The following is a 24,704-nucleotide window of genomic DNA, read 5'->3' as shown; positions in this document are numbered from 1 at the left end:
CCTCTGGTCTGAGCTGCTTTTCTGGCTCCATCACCACACCCAGCTCGGCCGGTCGTGCCTCTCCCCTCCTGCCTGGCCTGCTGCCCCGCTCAGCCATGCCCCTGGCCTGACCTGCTCCAGGGGCTGCTGCCCTCCGGCCCTCTGCAAGCCGTCTGGGCAGTGGGGGCTTCTGCTGTCGGAGGTGCTGGGTGGGAGCAGGGCTGGCTCTGTCCATGCTTGTGTGCCCCCCACCGTCAGGCCCAGGCAGGGGTCCCCTAAGTGCCACATCCTCCGAGGGGCCTGCAGGACCCCTGGTCATTCTGCCTCTTGCTGTCTGATTCTCCCTTCGTAGCACTAGTTTGAAATGAGGCATTTGTGCGTGTGTAAGTTCTGTCAGCCTGCTAGACGGTACCCCTCTGAGGGGCCACATCACTGTGCCCTCAGCCTACCCAGAGTCCAGCAGGAGGCCTCGCACATCGAACCTAGTAAGAAAGGAGGAAGGGGAAAAGGTTTTGGTTGGAGAAACAGACACTGTGGCAGTGTTGGGAAGCAAGGCTGGAGTGTGAGGGAGCAGCCTGGGGCCACCATGGGGTCGGGACTGCCCACTGCGTGTCGGCCTCTTGGCTGCCCTTTCTACTCTGGTCCAGTCACTTCACAGCGTTCTGACCCCTTGCGTGGCTGCGCTGGCTCACGCCTGCTGCTCAGCGCTCCCTAACTTCCAGTTCTCCCGCCCCTTCCCGGCAGGCCCTGGCTGCCTCTCGGTGTGTTTCCTGATTCCAGTTCTGGAGCAACTGCTGGCCCCAGCTGGCCAAGCGCATGGACTGTCCGTGGGGGCCAAATGTCCATGGTGGGGCCGCGTCTTCCTTGCCTTGTCCTCTGGTAGGGCTGTAAGGGGGAGAAGTGGTCTCCACTGAGCCACCTCCTAAGGGGGCATAAGCAGGCAGGTGGGTGGCCTGTGGCTGCTGTCCGGGGTGAGGTTGCAGGTCGTGTGTAGGTTGTCTTAGTGTTTCTAGAGTGAGACAGAGATGACTGGTGCGGGCACTTTCAGACACTCAGAAGGCAGGGTTATGAGAGTGGATCTTCCTCACACCGCTTCTCAGTCTCCCTCCCTCAGGTGGGGAGGCTCGTGTTTGTTCTGCGATACATCTGTGGGAAGACCCATCAATGTTTTTAAATGAAATGGAACATCTGGCCAAGTCCTTATTTTTCAGAGTCTCTTTCATGTGGGGAATGTCTCCGTTCTCTTCCAGAGCCCAATGATGAAAGTGGAGCGAACGTGGATGCTTCCAAGATGTGGCGAGATGACCGGGAGCAGTTTTACAAGATCGCCAAGCAGATCGTACAGAAGTCTCTGGGGCTCTAAGGCCTCGCCCACGCGAGCACAGACGTGTGCCCCACGCGTGCGTGCCAACACACGCCACCAAGCAGTTTCCAGTGTTTCTTCTCTGGAACACTTAGTGACATTGGCACTCTGTGCTAGTACCAAAAAAGGCAAGCTTGCAGAACCACAGCATCTATTTTTTTTCCACCTTTCCCACCCCAAACAGGCTTCTCCTCTGAAATGGTGATTTATGTAGGATCATGACAGCTGGATGCAGTTTCACAGTGTTCCTGGCTCGGCAGTTCAGGTAGATCGTCCAGGCTGTCACCACTACCTCTCCCAGATGAAGCGCCTACGAACCCAACAGTCAGTGACTTCCCTTCCCTCCCGGAGTGCTGAGGGGGTATGTGCCAGATTCCAGGGGACTAGACCCAGTAATGTTTCTTCTGGAGAAATGGGGCTTGAGGCAAAGCAAAGGGCGGGGCCCAGCGTCTCTGGGCCCTCTGCTTCCCGGGTGCCTGTGAGGAGTATGTAACTCTGTCCCAGTACTTTATATTTTACAAGCAGATATTTTTCTTATAATCTAGTTACATCTTTTTCATTTGTTATGTATTACAAGCTATCACACTTAGAAAAACTTTCAGGAAATAAATACTTTTTACAAAGGTGGATTAATGAAAAAAAAATGGCATACATGGAAAAGTTACTACTGGTCATAAAGACTGGTGGTATTTTCCTGATCATATTTATTAGAGATTTACATTTATGTCTTAGTTACTAGGGCATTGCTAGAGCAGCAACATACGAGACTGAGAGTTTTAGTCCAAGTTTCCACTGGATCTACTGGAGTTTGTCTTTTCCAGTATAAACACTGGAAAGTGCTAAGGTTTGTATATGTGGTTGCACCAGGACCTTGATTGGGACAAGATTGTTCTTCACAGCTTGGGGTCGGCAGGGCATCTGCCATTAGAGCAGAGCACAGAGTGTGCCTTATCCCCGAACTTGACCGGTGCTCGTGGAGGTGTGGCGTGCGGGGCCCCCAGCCTTGGTGGGGACAGCACTTCCTTGTGGCTTGTGATTTTGATGCAGTCTGGATATCCCAGCGAGGGCAGCGCAGCAGCACAGGCCGGGGCCTCCATTACAAGCAATAACAGATCTGTGGCATGCAGAATCAGATATTTGGCCTGTTTCAAACAGGTTAAATTTAAGTAGGGATTTCAATTTTTGAAATAAGGGACAGTCTACAAGACATACAATAGATGTTGCTTTACATTACCCTCTCCTTCCCTTTCATAATGGATCTGGTGGACAGCAGTCTGTTTTACTGAAGCCTTACACGTAACTTCTTGGTGTTAACAACTGCTGGTCGAAGGGCTCCATATTGGGCTTCTATGGAAACCAGATTCTTTCCTTCTCGGAAGGGAATCATTTAACATTTGAAACTCAATACAAGAACTTATATTTGGAAGGGGATGGGGAAAGGAGAGGTATTCTACCTAAATAGTATTTTCAGGCAGGTTAAATGAGACTTAGTCCTCTCCATGGAGAGGAAAGAAGTGGTTTGTGGGGGTGGATGTAGTTCGTGGACACAGCTGTGGGCGTTGTAGTCACATCAGTGGCCACAGGGGCTTTCATGAGATGGGGAGAAGGAAAACAGGCAGTCTCTTTGCAAAACAAAGTATTTTTATTCATTTGTATTTATTAAATGGAAAAAAAGAAGGAATCCCATGGTGTCCTTATTCTGTGGTGGAGTTTAATTACTATGTTAAAAATAAAGTTATATATTTTCCCCCTGTTCTGCACTATATTTTTCTTCGTTGTGTTGTTACATAATCATATGGAAACCCAAGGCCATGTTGCCCACTGTGGACCCCAACAGAGGCCCCACAGCAGAGGTGCCCTCCCACAGGCCGAGTGCATGGCACGGGATTCCCACGGAGGAACCAAGAGAGAGCCACGTTATTCCAGAGACCCGTGTCAGCTTCGGAAAGTTTCATTCTCTTCTTATTTCCCTTCCTCCATTCTCTGTGTTCTCTCCTCTGGAACTCCCAGGTTTCCAAGTCGGGGTCTGACAGCATTCAGGAGGACTGTGAGCTTGGGTGGGGAACCTCTAGGTGGAACTTCGCATTTCCTTGGACTGTGAATAAAGGCAGCAAGCTGCAGTGGTGTGCAGAGGAGCCAGCAGGACGGTGAGATCACACTTCAGCTGCGCAGATGGCGAGTGCAGTTGGTTCTCATCAGGACTTGGAAATTGCGGTCGCACTGTGCTTGCCTCTGAAGCTTGCCGGTTAATGTGTTAATCAAGAGGCACAGTTGCCTGTTGCAACGATCTGTTGTTACTGTTCTGGTGACTATCATAATTGGCTTTTCTTCAACATCCCCTGTGGTTTCCTTCTGAGACGGGTTCCCAGGCTTCCCCACAGCTAGGGCTGGCGCCTCCTTTCCGACTCCAGGCTCTCTGCCCTCTTCTGTGCTGTGTTCTGAGTGAAGCTCTCAGCCCCTCTTGCAGCGGTGTTCATTCTGCCTTTTGTTTGAGGGGTTTTCACTCATACTTTTAATATCGAAGATCTCTAATGTGATACTGAGTTGGGGTCCCTCTGCCTGGCACGTACCAAAATCCAGACTTCCAGGCGGAGAGCAAGGCTCAGCACAAGCCGTGGTGTTTGTACCAATGGTTTAGGCCCTGTGAGGCACTCTTATCACGGGGTGGTTTATCCCAGGGTGGTGGGAACCCTCCCCGAGTCCATGTTCCCACATGCCTGCCAAGTTCTACCTTGTGAGCAGGCCTGAGGATGCTCACAGGTATCCTGATTTTCCCATCAGGGGATTTTTATTATTTATTTCACATGGTTTGCTCTATTATGTTTCTTCGTGTTTCTTTTTTCATTTGCTTTGTTTGGTGCCCTTTTCCGTGGTATTGGTGTTTCTCAGAGGTTTGGATATTTTGAGTGAATGTCCACCCTTCTTTTTCTGTTTGCCTGTCTGGTTCCAGGGACAGAGAGGGGAATTCTGGGGTTTTACCTTCTGGGTGAAAACCTCTGGTTTTACCTTGTGGGGCTCAGCAGCCCCATTCCCTGTGTTCGCCTGGAGGTGGGGTGCGCCCTGCAGGCTCTGTGGCCCTGCGTCCCCGCTCTCTTGCACTGGCTAACTGGAGACGGAGCTCGCAGGGCAGCCACTCCACCCTTCCTCCTGTGTGTGGGCTGCGCCTTTTTCCAGTTCAGTTTCTGTGCAGCCAGATTGCTGGTTTTTCCACAGTAAGTACTAGTCTGATGCTTCTTTCTGTATATGAGTCAAGAGTTCCTTGGTAGAGTCAGGAACCTGCTCTAGTACACAGAAGAGGAGGCCCAGGAGTGCCTTCTGCTGCCTCCCTGGCCCTGGATGCGGTCAGGCCAACACCAGGACTGCGGCCACCACTGCCAGAAGCCCCCACTGCGAGCTTTCACCCCTTCCCCATCTGGAGCCTGTGCCTGAGCCTGGCTGATGACAGCCACGTGTCCACAGGTTAGAGGCAGTGGACCCTGGGAGCCTATCATGGGCGTTCCACTTGGGGACCAGGAGGAGAACACTAAAGCCATTTGGGGCAGCCATGGGGGCCAGAGAAGCCAACTGCGTGGTCCGGGGCTGATTCTTACAGTCCTCTGTGGGAGGAGCGTGGCTGGGGTGTATCCTGGGGTTTTGCTCTGCTCCCTCCCCAGCTTGTCACTTAGGCCTTGCAAGTCCTGTGAGCGCAACTCCCGGTTTGCAGGTTAGTGGCAGAGGACGTGGCCAGCAGGGTATGCCCCAGGCCCCTGGTGCCTTCCCAGCCCTTTAAAGAACGTCACGACACTGGGGGCTTCCTGGGAAATGACTGATGCCTGGGGAGGGCCGGCTATGCTGAGGTTCATCCGGTGGGGCCCGTGGAGGTGGCGGGTGGGAGAGGCAGCTCGGGCTGATCATGCTGAGCATGTGGGCCTGGGGCCTGGGGCCTGGGGCCTGCCTGGATCCTTGGACCAGTCCCAGGAGATCTGATTGCAGGGGAGGTGCCCTATGTGGACCCTGTGCCACGCCACGCATCCCTCTCTCTGCAGGGAATGGCGTTCCTGGCCTGAGCTATGTGGAAGCTGGAGGCCCACCCAGTATTATGGCCCCCCAAATCTATCCAGGGCATGTGCCCTCCACCCCCAGGACTGGGTTTTGTAGACGGGACAAAACATCTGTTCCCTCCCTGCAGAAAAACATGTCTGCCCTTCCCACCCTGACCCAGAGCCCCGCCAGCAGTACCTTCCAGGCCCCTGTGACCATGCCTTCCGCTGCTCGGGGCCCCTTGTAGCATCTGGCTGGCCCTGTATGCTGGCTGTGAACTCACCCCTGCCCACTGCCTCCACACTCAAGTGAAGCCCTGGCCTGGTCTCGTGGAGGCTGCTTCTCCACCCTGCATGGCGTGAGGCCTGTCACCCTCCCATCATGTCTGAGCCTCAGGAACCTTGGTTTTAGGGGCAGCTTGGGCATCTGCTGAGACTTCCTCTCCACCCGGCCCTGCCTCCTGAGGGTGCTGCAGGGTCCCGTGGGTGACCAGCTAAACACCATAGCCAGCATCACCAGGCTGGCCTGGGCACACAGACGCCCACAAGTGCTCACGGGTTCTGTGAGGGGAAGTTCCTGCCCAGGAAGGCAGGGCCGGAGGTGGAGATGGCCTCTGGCTGCAGGGCTGCCACTGCAGTGTGCCCAGGCTGGTGTGTGGCTGGAGGCGGCCACAGCTGCAGCCTGTGCACTGCTGGCTGGGAGCCTGCTTGCTGTAGCAGGGCTCCTGCAGTGTGGAAGTGAGGGCCGCGCTGGGCTGGGCTGGGCTCTGGTTCCGGGGCTGAGGGACGTGGGCTTCCCCTCAGGTGCTTTCTGTGAGCTGACTCATCAAGGGCCATGCCAAGGACGCGCTGCAGCCCCTCTGCAGGGCGGGGAGTTGGGAAGGCCCTGCCCTCTGGGACTGCAGCCCCCTCTGCCCTCCAGTGTGGTGGGGCTCTGCATCACTGCCGGCAGCACCTCCCAGGCAGCACAGGCCCAGCTCAGCTCCTGGACCCAGGGGCCTGCAGGGGAGCTTCGGGCCTGCTGGCCCTTCCACCTCCTCAGCTTCTGCTGCTGGCCCTTCCCATCATAGTCGCCAGCCACGTGAGGCTCGCCAGCCCCACTCTGCTGCTGGCAAAGCTGGCCCCCAGTGCCCTCCTCTCCTCGGAGCGCAGCCACCTGCTCTGTCCACCCCTCTCCGGGAGGAGTGCTCCGTCCCCAGACCTGACCGCCCCTTCCCTTGGGCTCCTGCTGCTTTCCTCCTGGGTGGGGCCCTGGAGTCGACTGCTGCCTGCGTCCCAGCTGCCATCACTGTCCAGGGACCTGGTCAAGTTACCAGTGCCTCTCCCCTGGGATTTCTCATGTGAACAAGGGGATAAAAACACCCGCCCTTGTGGGGCTGTGGTGAGGGCAGGACCGGCCCCGTGGACTCCGTGGAAGAGTGTGCGCCCCGGCAGGTGGCAGCGCTGCTGCTGTCCGTTGCCTTGCAGTCCTTAGGACACGGAACACAGTCGCATTCTTTTGCCCTCACTTTGTCTTTTGATTGAATTTATCGTTTCACTTGAAGCCAGGGCAACTGTAAGGAAAGGAACCGATGTTTTAACTCGAGAGAGCACAGAATGTACAGATTCATCCCAGGGTTGGGCAAGTTGCAGGGTTCAGTCTTCCTGGTGACAGCCTCTGTGGTCACCTGACAGAGGGTGGAGCCGGTGCTGAGGGCCCCCCAGAGCCAGCATCGGGTGCAGCCCCCAGGCCGTGCCGCCCTGCCTGCCCCTCCGGTCTGCCCTGGCTGCTGTGTCCTGCCCTCGCTCCAGAAGTGGGTGCCTGCGGGGCAGGGCACTTTTCTGCAGTTGTCAGGTGGTTCTAGGTGAACGGAGTCCCTGTGGCAGGCATCTGTCAAGAGCAGAGAGGAGAGTGAACATATGCACGGGCCCCACCAGGCCTCACACAGAACTGAGCTCAGCACTGGTGCTGGGCGGAGCCGAGGGGGGCATGGTGCCTGGAAGGGTGGGCTGTGAACTGAGGTGTGCCGAGGATGGGAGCAGGTGGGGAAACGGCTGGCCCGCAGCCTGGTGAGGGTGGGGAGTGGGGAGGTCAGAATGGATGTGAGAGAGTGGAACTGCTGCCTTCCCTCTCCAGGCTGCTGGCATCACCATCACAACCTTAGCAGGCTGGCATCCTCCATCGGGAGCGCCCGGCCGCAGTGTCCTGTGCAGAGCTCCTGCATTGAGCCGGCCCCTCAGCACGCCGCAGTGGGGGCCTGCGCCCAGGGCTGTGGGACCAGCCTCAGAGGCCTGCCTCACACCTGCCTTCTCCCAGCTAAGGAGTGAGGCCAGTGGGCCTCAGACAGGCTGGGCCAGGTCCAGTGAGCGCGTCCTGGGCTGGGCCCTGTTGCGGGGGGCCACCGACCTGGAAGCTGCCATGGCACTGCCAGGGAGCTTGTACAGGCTTGTCCATGTACAGGTGGGGGTGGGCGTGGCCTGCTTGGGGCATGGGGGGTGGGCTCAGGGGAAGCTAGACCAGAGCGTGTGTCCCACACAGTGCAGGTGGCCTGTGCTCAGTGCCCAACCCGGGGCCCCCACGGTGAGGTCTGCATGTGAGCGTGTTAATGGCACCGACCTTGTGTGCCCACCCCGGTCCCCCTGACTCCTGTTTGCTCCAGGGAAATGGTGGCAACAAGTTCATTTCAAGTTGTGCGTGTGGGTGTGCGTGTGCAGGTACGCATGTGTGTGTGCGCACGTGCATGTGGATTCCCCTTTCTGGCAGAGGACCTGACGTTGGAACCGATTCTGATGGAAACAAGAGACTGAGGGATTGTCTTTTGCTGGTGGCTCTTTGAAATCCCGGATAACATGCTCACTGAGTTGGAACCACATTAAACAGTGCAGCTTAAGGGCAGAGCAGACTCAGGGATTCTCACGGTTTCTTCCTCTTGAACCGGTTCCCGCCCGATGAAGCAGCTAAGGTGGGGGGGTCGAGGCAGCAGCAAGGTCCCACCCACCAGACCTCCAGGCACCATCACGGAGCATGTCCCCCGCCTTGGTCAAGATCTGTGCAGTCACCCACACGTGTACATGCACTCATATGTTTGTATGGTATTCATGAATGCACACACACGTGTGCACACACATACCGCTCCTCCAGGGCGAGAAGCCCTGTGGCTTTGGGGGCTGGTCGAGCGGTGGGCACCTGACCCCAGCCCGCCTCTATTTTCCAGGAAGTGCACTCTCAGAGGCTGAGAGCACCTGAGGTCTGGCCATGCAGTGGGGGACGGAGCTTGGCCTTCACCTCCCACTGCTGCAAACCCCTGGGCACTGCCCAGGAGCCCACTGGGCGGGTCCTGGTGGGGGCAGATGGACGTTCGATGGGGTACCTGGAAGGCTTGTGGGCAAAGGCATGGGCAGGCTTACAGGGACCAGCCAGGGGGTGGGCCTGGGCTGCAAGGACAAGGGAGGGAGTGTGTCCCAGACCTGCTGAGCTGGAGCTGAGGAAGAGGGGCTGCAGGGGAGGGACCAGCCCCTGCCAACCAGAGCCCAGTGATTGAGGAGGCTGGGGGTGAATTCCTCTTCCTCTCTCCTCCTGCCCGTGGGGACACACTGGGCCTTGCGTTGGCTGAACTCGGCCCATGGCCGGAGGGCAAGGGCGCCCCAGGAATGCAGGGCCTGAAGCAGGATGGTGGAGGGTGGAGGGGTGGGCCGGGCACTGGGGCTCAGAGCACCCAGCGTGTGAGGCCTACAGCAAGGCTTCAGGGCAGGCTTCTCCAGGGCTGGGGCCCGTGGGTGGTCAAGGGAGTAGACGCATGCACATACTTTACCCAGGGTCCGTGGCGGGTTTTGGGAACAACCTCAAGAAAGTATGGAGCCTGTTCTTTTGTGCAGATCTCCCTGTCTCTCTGTCTTTGTCTATCTGTCTCTGTCTCTCCCTCTCTTTTTTTTTTTTTTGGTGAGGAAGATCAGCCCTGAGCTAATATCCACACCAATCCTCCTCTTTTTGCTGAGGAAGACTGGCCCTGGGCTAACATCTGTGCCCATCTTCCTCTACTTTATATGGGACGCCACCACAGCATGGTCTGACAAGCGGTGCGTCAGTGCGCGCCCAGGATCCAAACCCCGGCCGCCAGCAGCGGAGCGTGTGCACTTAACCGCTAACCCATGGGGCCGGGCCCTCTCCCTCTCTTTCTGTTTCTCTGTCTCTGTCTTTCTATCCCTCTCTGTCTCTCTTTGTCTGTCTCTGTCTCTGTCTGTCTGTCTGTCTGTCTCTGTCTCTCTGTGGAGGCAGAGTAGGGTGGACCAGCCTAGTGGCTCCCTGGCCTGGGCCTGGTTCACACAAGCACCCCGGTTCCAGTACCAGGTATGAGTGGTAGAGCCTGGGCCAGAGCAGGGCTGGAGCAGGTGCCGTGCCAGACACCCACTCATCTGGGACCTCAGAGCAGCCCAGCCTGGCGGCCTGCTATTGGAACACGTTCCTCTCTCCTCCTGCGGTGGCTACCATGGTGCAAGTGTGGTAAGAACCCAACCCTTGAAACCAATGGGAGATGGGTCATGACCCACACACGCCTATAGCAGGTCTCTTGTGGGCCTGCCTGCAAAGACTGCAGGGCTCGGTGGAGATGCCGTGTCCCCTGTGGGCCTGCAGAGCTGTGTCCCTGAGCTGTGCAGTTGGGGGGTGGCGGGGCGGGGGTTAGGGACTCTGCCTCTGCTGCCTTGCCCTGCCCTCTCGAGACTCGCTAAGGACCTCGGGCCTCCCCGAGCACGGCCTGAGAAGGTCTTCCCCACCCAGACGCTGTCCCCCTCTCCTGGTCCTGTTCAGGCTGCTGCTGAAACATCACTTCCTCCTAGAGTGCCCACCCTGCCCGCTCCACCCGCCTGCATCCGTGAGCATCCTTTTCTGCTTATTAAAATGGGTTAACATTTCTGGATTTTCTGTATTTAAGGCATTCTGGGGTATTTAAGGTATTTCTGGGGTAATCCAGTTTGACTGTGGTGTGTTCTTCCTGAAGTCTCCCTGTTCAGTTCGATGGCCGGGTGTTTTGTCGGGTGGATTATATCCATGGTATCGAGTGAGTGGGCCTTGCCTTCTCCTGTCCTGTGACATCTTTGTTTGGTTTGGAATCAGAGTTATACTGGCCTCAAGGAGTGATGTGGCAATTCTTCCTTCGTTTTTCTTACAGAACGACCTGTTCCTTGAAAGTGTGGTAGAACTCCCCTGTTAAACCACCTGGGCCTGCTGCTCTCTTTAGGGAAAAAGTTTTTTTTTTTAACATTTAAACCATGGTATTATATTTAAAGTGGATTTCTTGTAGACAGCGTATAATTGGGTCTTGTTTTTATTATTTTTTATCCAATCTGACAATCTCTTTTTTTTTTTTGGTGAGGAAGATCAGCCCTGAGCTAACATCTGTTGCCAATCCTCCTCTTTTTGCTGAGGAAAAGTGGCCCTGGCTAACATCCATGCCCATCTTCCTCTACTTTATATGGGATGCCGCCACAGCATGGCTTGACGAGCAGTGTGTCGGTGCACGCCCGGGATCTGAACCGGCGAACCCTGGGCCGCCGAGGCAGAGTGTGTGCACTTAACCGCTGTGCCACTGGCCAGTCCCGACAATCTCTATCTTTTAATTACAGTCACGCATTGTTTAATGATGGGAGTATGTTCTGAGAAGTGTGTTGTCAGGCGATTTCGTGGTCATGCGAACATCACAGAGTGACTTACACACAGCTAGATGGTACAGCCTTCTACACGCGTAGGCCATATGGTACTAATCTCGTGGGACCAGCGTTGTCCATGCAGTCCGTCGTTGACCGTAGTGTAATTGTGTTTAATATGATGAGGAGTGGCTTGGACTTTGGTCGGCTGTCTCGTTCTTTGCTTTCTCTTTGTCCCTCTGGTTCCTGTGACTTTGTTCCCCCTTTCTTGCCTTCTTTTGTATTATTTGAATATTCTTTAGTATTCCATTTAGTTTATTAGCTTTTCAAACCTATGTCTTTGTATTCATTTCTCAGTGATTGCTCTAGGGATTACAACATACCTCACTTTCCCCGGTCTACTTACAGTTAACATTTTACCTCTTTAAGTGGAACTAGAACCCCTGCCGCCACACCAGCCCTTTCTTCCCTCTCTGCATGTTGTCTGTGTCACGTCTGCCCAGCCTGGATCACCCCAGACCACGATCTAGTTTCAGGAGTAGTTATTTTAAAGAATTTGAAGGAGAAGAAGAGCATATTATACTTACTCAGCTATGTACTACTTTTGTTTTCTTCATCCACGTCTGAAGGCCACCGTCCCCTCTGGTGTCATTCTCCTTGCCTGAAGGACTTCATCTACGATTCTTTGAGAGCAAGTCTGTCGGCACCAAATTCTCAGTTTTTTCATCTGAGGTTGTCTTGATTTTGCCTTTACTCCTGAAGAACTTCTCATGTATGTGGAATTCCGGGTTAACCTCTTTTTCAGACGTTAGAGCTATTGCTCCGTGGCCCGTCGGCCTCCCTGGTTCTGAGGAGAATCCCTGGAGGTTCAAATCGCCGTTCCGTGTTCACCATCCATCCCCGACCTCTGGCTGCTGTCGTGTTGTTTTCTTTGTCTTGGGTTCTGAGGGGTTTGATTACGATGTTTCTGCTCATGGCTTTGAGTTTATCCTGCTTAGGTTTCACTGAGTTTGTGAATGTATAAATTTATGTTTGCCAAATTTGTGAAGTTTTCAGCCATCATTTCTCAAAATCATTTTTCTGCACCGATCTTTTCCTGTCCTTCTGGGACCCCATGACACGAGTGTCAGGCCCGTTAATGTTGTCCCCGAGTTCTCATTTTGAAACCTTTGTTTCTCTCTGTTTTCAGAATGGACAGTTTCCATCCATCCATCTTCGAGTTCACTGACTTTTCTCTGTCGTCTCCATTTAGCTTTTGAGCCTGTGGGAGATCAAGATTTGGCCATCCTAAAATATATCTCTTTACCTTGATTGTTTTCTCCGAGGGACATTTGACCTCCCCCACTAACTGCCTAAAGAATTTGACATAGTAACTCCTTCCTGGAACAGATCTATCATGATGGCTGTAAAGATAATGTAGGATAAATGTTACAATAGGAAAGGCACCAACAAGCCCATCTTATTGGAAGTTCTGTCTCTCTGGCCACATTCTCCGGATGGCCCTGCAAAGAGTTGCCAGACAAACATTTACATTTATAAGGGAAATCTCCATTTATAAAGGTATCTCCCTCTCTGTTTTGGGAAGAGGAGGGGATGGCCTCATTTCTAGAGGCTTATCAACGTAGAAGGTGAGGCCTTAAATCTGCATAATAACCTTACTCTTGTTTACTGTGCTTTAGTGGTAATCTCCTGTAACTGACTCCTCCCACCCCCAACATCCTCCTCTGTCGTTGGCTGAACATGGTATTTAAGACGAGAATTTCTGCTATTGTGTTGAGAAACGCAATGTCCCTGCTTTCTCCCATGTATACATGTTATTAAACTTGGTATTATTTTCTCCTGCTAACCTGTCTTGTTAATTATTTGGCCAGCCATAAGAACCTTAAGGAAAAGGGCAGAGGGAAATTCTCCCTCTTCCCCCGACAAGCCTTTAGAGTAAAATTTTTATTTTATCTGATGTATTTTTTCAGTTCTAAAATTAGGTTTTTTAATGCTTTTTATTTCTCTGCTGAGAACTGTTTTCATGTATTTCAACTGTGTTCACCTTCTCCTCGCAGAGGGTGGTTGAAATAACTGCTTTAAAGTCCTTGATAATTCCAGTGTCTCCGTTATCCTGGGGTTAGCATCTGCAGATTATCTTTTCCCTTGGGAATTATAGATTTTTAAAGGTATTGTATGTTGAGTAATTTTTTGTTTTATGTGAATATTTCGAATAGTATGTTTTCAGACTGGTTCTGTTTAATTTCTCTGGAGATTTCTTTTTCAAAGCAGGGCCTCACCGCTGTCAGTTCATACTGAAATTCTGTCTTGCCGTCTGTGGTTCCAGGCCAGCTTGGCGTTCAGAGCCTTTGCGGTGGAGTCTGGGTCTGTGTGGAGCAGACACCGTCAGGGTCAGGATGGGGCTGGGGGGCTGGGTCACAGTTTAGTTTTCAGTTTTATGTGCTTCTTTGGGTTTGTTCTGTGTGTGTGGCTTGGGGGGGACCCGGGACTTGTGTTGGCTATACCCAGGGTTAAGGGATCCCCTTCTCCAGTGCCGCTCTTTGCTGTTTCCCCCATGCCCTCCAGCCCCTGGGACCCCGCCCCCATGTCCCCTGCCAGAGCCTGGAGTCCTCTCAGCACTGGCGCCTCTGGGCTGTACACGGCTCAGCACAGCCGGGGCCACCCTGGGAGCAGAGCCGGGAGTGGGAAGAGAAGACGGCAGGCCTCCCCTTCCAGCTTTGGGCAGCAGCTGCCTTTTCTCCCATTCCTTTGGCCAGAAGTAGGATCCTGTCTTGGGGTTCCGGCACCTGCTCTGCTGTGGCTGCAGAGGGCAGCCGGTGACAGGCCAGCCTGGGGCAGGACCAGGCGGGGAGGGCAGGAGCTGCTGGGATGTCCCGCATTCCTGGGCATGCAGCCGCGCCTCCGCTTGGAACCAGGGCTTTCTCCGGGGATTCTGCCCTCCTCTCTCGCTGCACAGTCCCTGGTCAGCTGCCTCCAGTCCCAGCCGGAGACAAAGGAGGGTTGTCACCCAGGCCTCACCCTGCCTGGCTGCCCGCTGTGCTTCATTCCGAGTCCTCAGGTTGCTCCCCAGGGGTTGGCTGCGGGGTTTGGGCCGTCAGCTGTGGGAGAGGCTGCGGCGGCCTCGTGTCCATCTCAGCGGCACCGGAGCCCACAGGGTGTCCAGGGCCCCAGTCTCCTCCACCGGCTTCTCAGCTGGGCCCCTCTGTTTCCTGTCTCAGTGACAGCTGCTCGGCTCTTGATCTGCGTCCTCGGGTCACTCAAGTCTCCAGAGTCATCAGTGTGCCACTTCGCTGCTGCCTGCCTGTCACTCGGCTCCCATGGCTCCTGTGGCTCACACCTGTTTACACGAGGCCATCACCCCCTGCCACCATCCCGCTCTGCCCTCTGTACTGTGCGCTGCTGTGGGGTACCTTTTACATCTACATGGGTCACAAACCCCCTGACAGCAGGATTATTTAGGCTCTAAGCAGACAGTTGTCTTTGAAGGAAATTGTGAGAAGAAAAAGATCCAGTGCCTTCGTGTCCCCTTTACCATTGACGTCCGTTTTCGAGTCCTCTTTCCTTCCTGGTGTCTGCGTCTGTCTGTCCTTGTTCATGTCAGTGTTTCTCCTGGAGCAGGTCCGCGCTCAGCAGATCTGAACACGTCTTTATCTCCTCTTCCACGTGGACCGTATCTTTTCTGGGCATAGGGTTCTGGATGGACTTTTCTTTCCTTTTGCTCTTTGCAGGTGCCCTGCATTTTCTCCGGGCCTCCGTCGCTTCTGAGGCAGAGGCAGTGGGCACTGTCGTTGGTCCCTGTGTGTCAAGTGCTGTCTTCCTCTGTCTGCTTTTGAGATTCTCTTTTTCACTGGTTTTCAGCAGTTTCACTAGTACATGCCTCTGGGTGGTTTTCTTCGTACTTATCCTGCTTGGGTTTGCTGAGCTTTTTAGATACAGAACCTTTCAGTTTTCCATCAAATTTGGGAAATTTTGTTTATTTGCTCTTGGATATTTTTCTGTTCTGTTCTCATTCTTTTCTCCTTCCAGGACACCAATTACACATGGGTCAGAACATTCAAGATTGTGCTACATGTCCCAAGTCTCTGTTTCCTCTTTCTCTTTAAACTCTTTTTCCCTCTTTTCCTCAGATTAGTTAATTTCTATTAATCTGTTTTCTAGTTAAGCCCATCCAGTGAACTATTCACATTGGATATTTCAGAACTGAGAAGTCTAATTTATGCTTTTATAGTTTCTGTTTGTCTGCTGAGATTCCTTATCTTTATATTTATCCTTCTATTTTCCTTTCACTCTTTTTTGTTTTTTTTTTTTTTGGTGTGAGGAAGATTGGCTCTGAGCTAACATCTGTGCCCATCTTCCTCTACTTTATAGGTGGACACCTGCCACAGTGTGGCTTGATAAGGGGTACATGGATCCGTGCCTGGGATCCGAACCTGCGAACCCCAGGCTACCGAAGTGGAGCATCTGAACTTAACCACTATGCCACCGGGCCGGCCCCTCCTTTCGCTCTTTGAGCCTGTTCATAACATCTGTTTTACAGTCTTCACCAAATCCTACATCTGTTATCTCAGGGTTATTACTATCGACTTCTGTATTCCTGTGGGTCGTATTTTCCTCTTTCTTCTCATGTCTGGTAATTTTTTATTGGCTACTAACCCTTGCTGCTGAGATATTGGAGACTCTGGGTTCTTACTTTCCTCTTAAGAGTGCTGATTTTTGATCCCGTTGGCCCTTGAATTTGTGTGAATTTGGTTTTATGCTTTGTCAGGTTAGATCTGATGGGTGTCCTCGGTGTTTCCCCAGCTCCTGTACCTTGGCTGACTCAGCATCCAAACGCTGCCCCGGGGCTCCTGTGAGGGCTTTACTTTGGGTTCTGCTGGTAGGGGGTGGGGTTGGGGGGTGGGGTGTGGGGGTGTGGGGGGTCTCTAGCGTGGACCTTACTGAACCGTGTCATTCTCACTACAAGGCGTGGCCTTTCTGGTGTCTCAGCCAGATGCCCAGGGGCTGAGCAAGGGGCTGAGGAGGTCACCCTATGCTGCTGGGCCAGCACCACTCAATCCCTCAGTCTCTGCTCCCGTCCACCCCAGAGCTGTTTCTCCCTGGCAGTTCCCGTGTGTTCACACTGGCAGGTGCAGGCAGCCCTCAGCCAAGGACTCAGGGCCGTGGGTTCTGGGCCCCATCTCCGTGTAGCTGCCTCCCTGGTGCCCTCCTTGCACATTCCACTCCTATCTCTACCTGCCACGCTCTGCCTGGAGTCCAGCTCTGTGCCGTCGTGGGAAACTGTCTCCAGGAAGGGATCCGTGGTACCTTCCACCTCAGGCTCCCTTCTCCGTGGGTCACAATCCTGCACAGTCCTCGTCTGCCGCCTGGAGACAGGTGCCTGTCATCTCGTGCACTGTGTTGGGGGTTTAGGGCACAAGTGCTGGCCCATGATGAGTTGCCATCACGGCTGCGGTGGGACCGAGGCCATCGCCATCTTTGCTTTGTATCTGTCTCCTTGCTACAGCCGACATGTGTTACTTCTGTAATTTGAGAAACATAAAGATTAAAACGGTGTTAAAGCCGTTACCCCCCCACCCCCGCAGGCACATCTGTGACCGGGTCTCAGGCTATTCTGCCGACTGTTTGCGGGCCGTCTAGGGGAGGGAATGAGGAGAAACAAGGGCGTTCCGTTGTTCCTCCAGACCGCCACAGGGACGACCCGTGTCTAGGAGGGGATGTGGAAATAAGCACGGTTTTATTTGATGCCAGTTCTTCACCTTTTAGAGACAACTGTTAAAGTGTATTCTATGTTATTTTTTGGCTTTAGACTGTCTTCTCCATGAACCCACACTCTGTTTTGGGGCCTCACCCAGGCCTTGATGTCAGGCCTGTCAAAAACAGCAAAAAGAACCAGACCCCCTGACCTGGCAAGGCCTCCGTGCAGGTGTGCGTGGCCTGCCGGCCCACGGGGGTTGTGGTCAGTGACTCTGTGCAAGGAGGGCGTCCACCGTCTGTGAGGCAAGCTCCCCAGGAGGTGTGGTCCCTGGGGAGCAGGGCAGGGTCTCGGGCCTCACCGCTGGCGTGGTGTGCGAGAGGGAGAATGGAGTTTACAGGGGCTTCTGGGGCATTCTGGGTCAACGCATGGGGAGAGTGTGAAGGAAGTGCCAGTCCTGGCAGCTCTCTGACTGTGGCTGTACTGGCTGTGTGTGCCCCTCGGAGCTCCTCTGCAGTGGGAAGTGGCCTCACTTCCATGGTCAGCTGGGGGAGCCAGACAACTCCATCAGCAACCGTGAGCCAGGGTGGTGGCGGAGCCACAGGTGGCCCAGAGCGGGGCTCCAGCGGGCGCGGGGTCAGGGAAGGCTGAGTTCTCGCAGAAGGAGCCAGGTGAGGGCGCTGGGATGGAGCAGGGGGAGCAGCAGTGTGTTCTAGAATGAGGGCGGAGCTCAGGGAAAGGCAGGGGCTTTTGAGCCCCACCTGGCGGGGCTGGGGTCTCTGGATTGGGAGACTGCTGGCAGCACAGTGGGCCCTGCATCCCAAGGTTTCCAGATTGACCTTCTGGAAAGTCCAGATGTGCTGCTGAGTAGAAAGGGTGGGCGGGACGGGGAGCCAGGGAGAAGGAGTTGTGGTGGGAACCCAGGGACGCACGAGGAGGGGCCTCCAGGTCTCAGCATCCAGGCTCATCAGATGAGGGGCTGAGAAGACACACGGCCGGGAGGTGAAGGGGCCACAGGGCTGGACAAGCCGACAGGCGCCCTGTGCACACATGCATGTCTGAGAGAAAACCCCATGCAGGGGCCACCAGTCTGCAAGCTGGACCAGTGCTGCATGAGGCTGTCTCCAGCTGGCGCCCAGTCCCCTCACGGAGCAGGGCAGAGGCTCGGGCCCGCCCGGCCTCCCCTGCACCCGCAGCACCCGAGCCCGGGCTGGCACCTGGTCCATCAGACAGCGCCCACTTACCTCGCAGCGCCCAGAGTTTGTGGAGCGGCTTCAAGTATTTTCATGTTCCCTCGAGAGAATGATTGAGAAGTAATTAACCTAAATTTAGCCTGATTGTCATAAATAAATGAGCCACATGAACCATCTGTGAGTGCAGGCCTGCACACGCTTGGCTTCCAGGTGAACGTCACCTTGAGGGAGACGGCTGCCCCCCACCAGGGGAGCGGAGCCCTGCAGCCTCGTCAAGAGGACACGGACTCCTTCCCACACCTGCCGCTGTCTTGTCGAACCGCAGGTGGCAGAGGAGGTCACCAGGTGTGCTGTCACACCCCAGGCTGCCTTGGTGGCTAAGACTGTGGCTCCTGCCTGGAGCTCCCGCACGCTGGCAGAGAGCAGAGCCCGGTGAGTCTGCCTTGGGCACTGGCTGGCCCGCTCCGCCCAGCCGATGGCCGAGGGGAGCCCACCCTCCAGGGAGGAGCATCCTCTGGTGCAGGATCCAGCGAGGTCTCGGGATCTGGCCTTGGTGCCACTCATGCTGCCATCAGATGTCTCCCACCTGCACGTGGTTTTGTGGGGACCCACAATGGGACATGGTTCTGTTAGCCAGGATGGACCTGGCTTACGATGCAGACACCCCAAATCTCGGGGCTGAGGGAGACCTAATCTTCCCTCTTCTAACTGGGCCAGGTGGTCTGCAGGGGGCTCTGCTCCACAGAGCTGGGAGCTCCCTTCCCCTCCACATGGCCCCGCCAGGAAGGCAGTAGAGGGCTCAGAGCAAGGGAAATGACAAAAATCCAGCTAAGACTAGGTTCTGTCCCCCACCTTGACAAAGTAGAAAGGTATGATGTTTTTGACTGACTGCAAAATATAAAAACGCACTGTGTTTAATTGTTACTGCACAGAGCCGGGCGATCTCTTGATGGGCTAGTAATGTTGGACATGTAATAAAATATAGACATACATTATTCACACATTGTTATATATTTATCGCATAAAATTTCTACTTCTTACCCTCATTTCCACAAAATCACTAGTTATGTTATTATACGCAAGATTTTTATTAATATCTATTAACAGTGTTGGTCTAAAATACTTTTAAAAACTGTAATTGCATTCAAAGTGAAAATTTGAATGCATTTCCATAAAATATGTAAATTAAAGTTAAATATAAAAATAAAAAACTAAAAATATTTTTCAGTGTTTTCAAAAAGTTATTTTCTTCTAAGGTATTCAAAGGTATATATTAAAATTAGAAAATACAAATTATAATTAATTTGCAAAATACAAATTATAATTAATGAATATAAAACGTAAATCAAAATTTTTAAAATTAGGCTTTTGAAAATCGAATTCTTTTGACAATGCTATTAAATCTTATTGAATGTGCTTTAAAGGAGTGATTTGTGATCTGGATGTGCACTGTGATGACGGCCCAGGCGTCAGCGTGCTGGTCTGGACCTCCATCACGGGATGTTTCATAACGTGAGGGGTTCCCAGATGACAGGAGCCGCTGCTTCAGATCCTGCTCTGGCTGCAGGAACTGAGACCACCGGTGAGGACAGGAAGGGAATGGGGATGTCCTCAGCCCTGCACCACTTTGTTCCCAGGAATTGACAAGTTCGTTCCCCCACGTCTTCTCTCACCCAGCGCTTCCCCCCATCCAGTCAGGGCCCGTGTCCAGCTCTGCAGCCGCACAAACCACAGGCGTGAGCCCCCGGGGCCTGGACCGTGTTGGAGCCAAGAGACGGTGTTCAGGGCCCAGCTGGGTGGGCACTGGGAGCCGATCCAGGGTGGATCCCGTACCCTGTTCTTCAGGAAGCATGCTGTGTTCTGTGGGTGACCTGCAGGCCGCCCCGCCTGGAGGCGCTTCTCTGGGAAGTGGTCCCTTCCCTCACAGCCCACTGGCCAGAAGCGGTCACACACAGGCCCGGGACGAGGAAGGGCGGCCTCCCGGGCCTGGAAGGATTGGGAAACCGTGGTGTCAGATGGGGGTTCACCTCTCAAGCCACCCCTTGCCGGCGCATCTCCCTGCTCTTGAGAACCGCGGGCTCACCTGAGAATGGGGGTGTCTTCTGGATGGCAACCTACTAGACAAGGTTTTCTCAGTTGTATTTAATTTTTTTTAACTTAATTGTTTCCTTTTAGATTTTGCCAATGCACATAATCAGTATGACTGTTCAACCCCCTCCGTGACCTCTTCCCCTGCCAGGAGGTTGGATGCGCATCAGGCAGTCTGACTGGCCTCTGGAAGGGCATCTCTGCTCCTGAGGGGTGGAGGGGCAGGGCCCTGCGGCTGGGACCGGAGCATCCTGCTTCCCGGGTGCCCTCCCTGGGAGCACGGCAGGACCTGCCTGTGCCCGAGGGACTCGGCTGGCACCTGGGGAGTGGGCTCCTTCTGTGTCTGGCCGCTGTCAGGAAGTAAAAGATGGCTTCCCACCCTGTTTTCAGACAGCAGGCGTGGCTGCTCACCCTGTGTGACAGTGCCCGCCTCTCAGGTCTTCCCCGTCGGCCTCTGCTCTTGTTGCTGTGGCTCATGTTCCGGGGCCTCCCCCTGTGTTCGGCTCCTTTTGACTGTGAGGTTGGCTGGAGGCGTGTCTCCCCCAGGGGGCCTCTGCCTCTGCTTCCGCCAGGTGCAAGGAGCCCACCGTCATGGTCTTCCGCAGACTGCCTGCACCGCCCGAGGTTTGGTTTGGATTGGGTTGGGTTGGTTCTGATCGCCCAGATGACGGGATGAGGCTGCTCACCTGCTGTGCTCACCGCTCCTCCAGGATGGGTTCCCTGACCCTGCTCAGGGCCAGGACCCCCGAATCCCTGTGGCTGGGGCTGTGGCACCCAGAGGGTGAGCCCTTTGGAGATGCAGCCTCAGGGGGGTGAGATCTATGAGACACCCCATCTTGGGAGCCCTGGGACCTGCCTTCTGTCCTGTGAGCTGGGCCAGGCTGGGAGAGCCCGAGCCCAAGCCCAAGTTCACAGGTCCAGCAAACAGACGCCCTCCGGAACAGGCAGGGTTTCGCCTGCCTGTCCTCGCCTCCCCATGGGTCAGGCCTGTGGACTCCACTGCCGTCAGCCCTCGCTGCATCCAGGCCTGTGCTTTTCCCATTTCAGCCAACACTGTCCTCATGTCAGTGTGCAGAGTGTTCAGGCTCCGTCCTAAATCCCAGCCAGCCTGGCTCCTGGTCCTTCAAGATCTCTGACTGTCACTGCACGGTCTCGCTGGTGGCAGCCCCTCCTCCAGCTATGTCTCAGTTGGGCTTCGGTGAGATTCTGCCTTGGGGCCTCTTGCACCCGGCCTCCTGCCCCAGTCTTCTCGTAGGTTTCCCGTGAACATCTTTGCACTCGCTAATCCCCACCCCGCACCTTCTGAGCCGCAGAGCAGCTGGCTCACCCTGCGGCTGGAGCTCCAGCCACCTCACGTGGTGAGCCGACCCCTGAGAGCCCAGGTCCGAGCCTTCCCCGTCAGGTCCCTCCCAGACGCGGCCCCAGGATGCTGAGACCACCCCACTCACGCCATCGCTTGCTCTCTCTCACCTGGATCACGGCTGTGGCCTCTGATTTAAAACAAATTGAAAAAAACTTTAATTCTTAATGCAAAATCAATTTGTGATCATTTTGGAAAATCAATTTGAAAAATTAGGAAAGGTAAAGATTAGCAAAAAGCAGGAGCTGAAATATATGCATGGTCCTGGATCAGCACTAATAATAAATGCGTCCTGGTGCCTCCTACCCCAGTATACCCACCCTTGTTATATTTAAATAAACGGCACAACGCTCTGTCAGGGTGCCAGGGTGGTGAGGGTGGGCTCGGCTTCCCTCCCCTGGTGGGGGCCTATCTGAATCAAGTGGGGGCTTTTTCCTACTATGTGGGCTACCTGCTGGGGCCCCGGCACCGAGGCAGGGCGTCGATGGAGAACATTACTAATGGTGGAGGGTGCCTCCCTCCGAGAGTCACCGCTGTGTTTAGGGCACCGTATCCGTGCATTTCCCTGGAGCCAGACTGCGGGCGTTTTCTCAGCCTCTGTGCGTGTCCCCGCCAGCCGGGGATCAGGCGTCTGGGTGGCCTCCCACCTCAAAGCCACCACTGTCTGCTCTGTCAGCCCTCCACGTGGGATTCAGTTCTTTGCTACCACAAAAAACATGGCAAACGATATCATTGTGCATATTTTCCATGGTTTCCTGAAGACGACTGGACAGCTGTTGGAGGGAGCAGGGAGGCCGAGGGGCCTATCATGGGCCAAGTCCAGACAAATCTCCTAGGATACGTTTGTCCACAGAATTTGCGGTTTGGTCTCATGACCCTGCAAGGTGAATCACAGGTACTTGGCCTTGCCTGGTGTCCAAGATCTCCCTGCTCCTCCTAGTGCTTCGGTGCACTAGCCGTTCGTCTTCCGGAACCTTCCCACATTCCTGAACTTCAGTAGGAATGCCCTCCCCTCTTCTCCATCTCTCCAATCCTGCCCATTCTGAAATAAATGTTAAAAAAGTAATTTGAACTTTGATTGGGGAATCTCAAGGAAATTACAAAAAAGGTCACGATGATATTTTTAAATTATTGCAAAATACTGAGAAATATCCTCCCATGTTCCTCAACACCCTCCTCAGGAGCCAGCCCATTCTTCCAGACCCATCACGCCCAGGGCCTTTGCACTGGCTGTTCCCTCTGCTCAGCCTGCTCTGCTCATATCCAGTGGATCATTCCCTCGACTCCTTCAGGCCTTTCCTCAAATGTCAGTGGGGTCTCCCCAACCACACCACTAACTCAGGCCCTCCTCTGGCACCCACACCCCCGTTAGTCTTGTTTCATGTCTGTCTCCACATACTACACTAAGAGAGGGCATCTGTCTTAGTCAGCTCAGGCTGCTGTAGGCAATACCACAGACGGGGCGGTTGAACAACAGACATTTATTTCTCACAGTTCTGGAGGCTACACGTCCGAGATCAGAATGCCTGCACGGTCGGGTTTTTCCTGGCTTGCTGATGGCCGCCTTGTTGTTCACACATGTCCTGACGTGGCAGAGAGAGGAAGCTCTGGTGCCTCTTCTTATAAGGTCACTAATCCCATCACAGGTGCTCCACACTCATGACCTCGTCTAAACCTAATTACTTGTCAAAGTTCCCGCCTCCAAACACCATCCCGTTGGGGTTAGGGCTTCAGCGTGTGAATTTTGGGGACAGAAGCCTTCTGTCCATAGTGGCGTCTTCCCAGCACAGAGAACAATGCCCGGCACAGCCTGAATGCTCCATAGGTGTTGGTGGAGTGAGTGGTGCCTTTGGGCAGATCCCCCCCAGCCCCGCCCCACGCCGCTGCGCAGAGGAGGCAAGGCATGTCCAAGGGCGTCTACGGGGATGACTGAAGACAGCGGGGACTTTGTTAGTGTCCTGGAGATGTCGTCCTGCGGCCTTCCTGCCTTGCTGCCGCTGCCAGGCTTTCTGCAGCTCCTTTGAGGGAAGCTGCCTTTTTCTTGGGCGGCTTTGGTGTTTTCTCTTTGGCCTTCGGTTCCTGTAGCTTCTGTCTGACGTGTCGGCTATGCACTGCTTGGGATTTGTAGGTGGATGCGTCTCATCAGTTTTGGAAAATTCTCAGCTGTTGCCTCTTCCACGGTCGCTTTCTCCTCCCTTCTCCCCTCTCCTTCCAGGACTCGCATGAAAAGTAAGCCCGGCTTTCTCTCTGTGCCCTCCCTGTCTCACACCCAATCTCTATTTTCCATCTTGTTATCTTTCTTTGCACCTTTCTGGATATACATTTTGTCCTGATCTATTTTCTACTGTACTAGTTCTCTTTTCAGCTGTGATTTAAATCTGCTGTTAAACCCATCCATTAAGTCCTTAATTTTGGCTACTAAGTTAGGCAGAATAATGGCTCCCTAAAGATGTCCACGTCCTAATCCCCAAGCTTGCAAATATGCTGCCTTATTAAGGATTGTGAGCTGGGGAGGAGGTCCTGGATTATGCATGTGGGTGCAGTGTCACCACCAGGTCCTTATAAGGGAAAGAGGGAGGAGGGTCAGAGTCAGAGGAGGTGTGATGAGGGAAGCAGAGGTCAGAGCAATGCAGGGCCACGAACCAAGGAGTGTGGGGCTTCCAGAAGCTGGAAAAGGCAGGAAGCAGATTCTGCCCTGGAGCCTCCGGAGGACCCAGTCCTGCTGACACCTTGGTTTTACCCCAGTGAGACCTGGGTCAGACTTCAGACCTCCAGAACTGTGAGAACGTTGACGGTGTTGTTTTAAGCCTTGTGGCAATTTGTTAACACTGCCACCGGAAACTGATAGGGTTGCTGTATTTTTTAATGTATAATTTCTGTGTGGGGTTTCAAACCTGCAAATTTCATTTTTCGCAGTTTCCAGTTTCCTGCTAAAATTTTCAATCTTGTCCAGAATTTTCCATCTGTATCTGGCCGTTCCAACTTCAGAAGTCTTCGAGGGTCTGCTTCGCTTTCTGTTGTCTCGACCAGTTTCTGCTCCCGTGGCTGTGTGTCCTTGCACGCCTGTTATCTGTGTATGCTGGGCATACAAAGATAATTACAAATTTATTTGTAAACATAACTTGAGGCCCAGGATGATGTTATCTTCTTCTAGATAGGACTTTAACTCGCCCCTTCGAGGCGCCTGCGGGCAGCAGAGCTTGGGGATCCTAATTTCTGGGCTTGGTGTCCTGGGCTGAGGCAAGACTGGAGGGCCGGCTGCGGGCTGTGCTGGCTGTCCTGCTCTTAGGTCGACCCCTCTGGGTCTGGCATAGCAGGGGCAGGCTCCAGGGTGGGCCCCTTGTAGGATAGGCCCTGCCTCCTGTCCTCCGAGCCTCGGGGGGCTCCC

The 24,704-nt window shown here is 54.2% G+C and overlaps 1 protein-coding gene across 3 annotated transcripts in view; it reads left to right on the top strand.

Annotated features, from left to right (window-relative positions):
• The window catches only part of UBE2G2 (ubiquitin conjugating enzyme E2 G2), a 32,207-nt gene extending 29,112 nt beyond the window's left edge, over positions 1–3,095 (top strand). For all 3 annotated transcript variants that reach the window (XM_058523268.1, XM_058523270.1, XM_058523269.1), the window contains one exon: positions 1,230–3,095. In XM_058523268.1, coding sequence (XP_058379251.1) covers positions 1,230–1,342 — 113 coding nt within the window. In that variant the 3' untranslated portion in view covers positions 1,343–3,095. The remainder of the gene's footprint in view (positions 1–1,229) is intronic.
• The last annotated feature ends 21,609 nt before the right edge of the window (positions 3,096–24,704 follow it).

This window comes from Diceros bicornis, chromosome 27, assembly GCF_020826845.1.
Source record: "Diceros bicornis minor isolate mBicDic1 chromosome 27, mDicBic1.mat.cur, whole genome shotgun sequence".
NCBI lineage: Eukaryota > Metazoa > Chordata > Mammalia > Perissodactyla > Rhinocerotidae > Diceros > Diceros bicornis.
The sequence above is the reverse complement of the archived record's forward strand: the minus strand, read 5'-3'. Positions and strand labels throughout refer to the sequence as shown.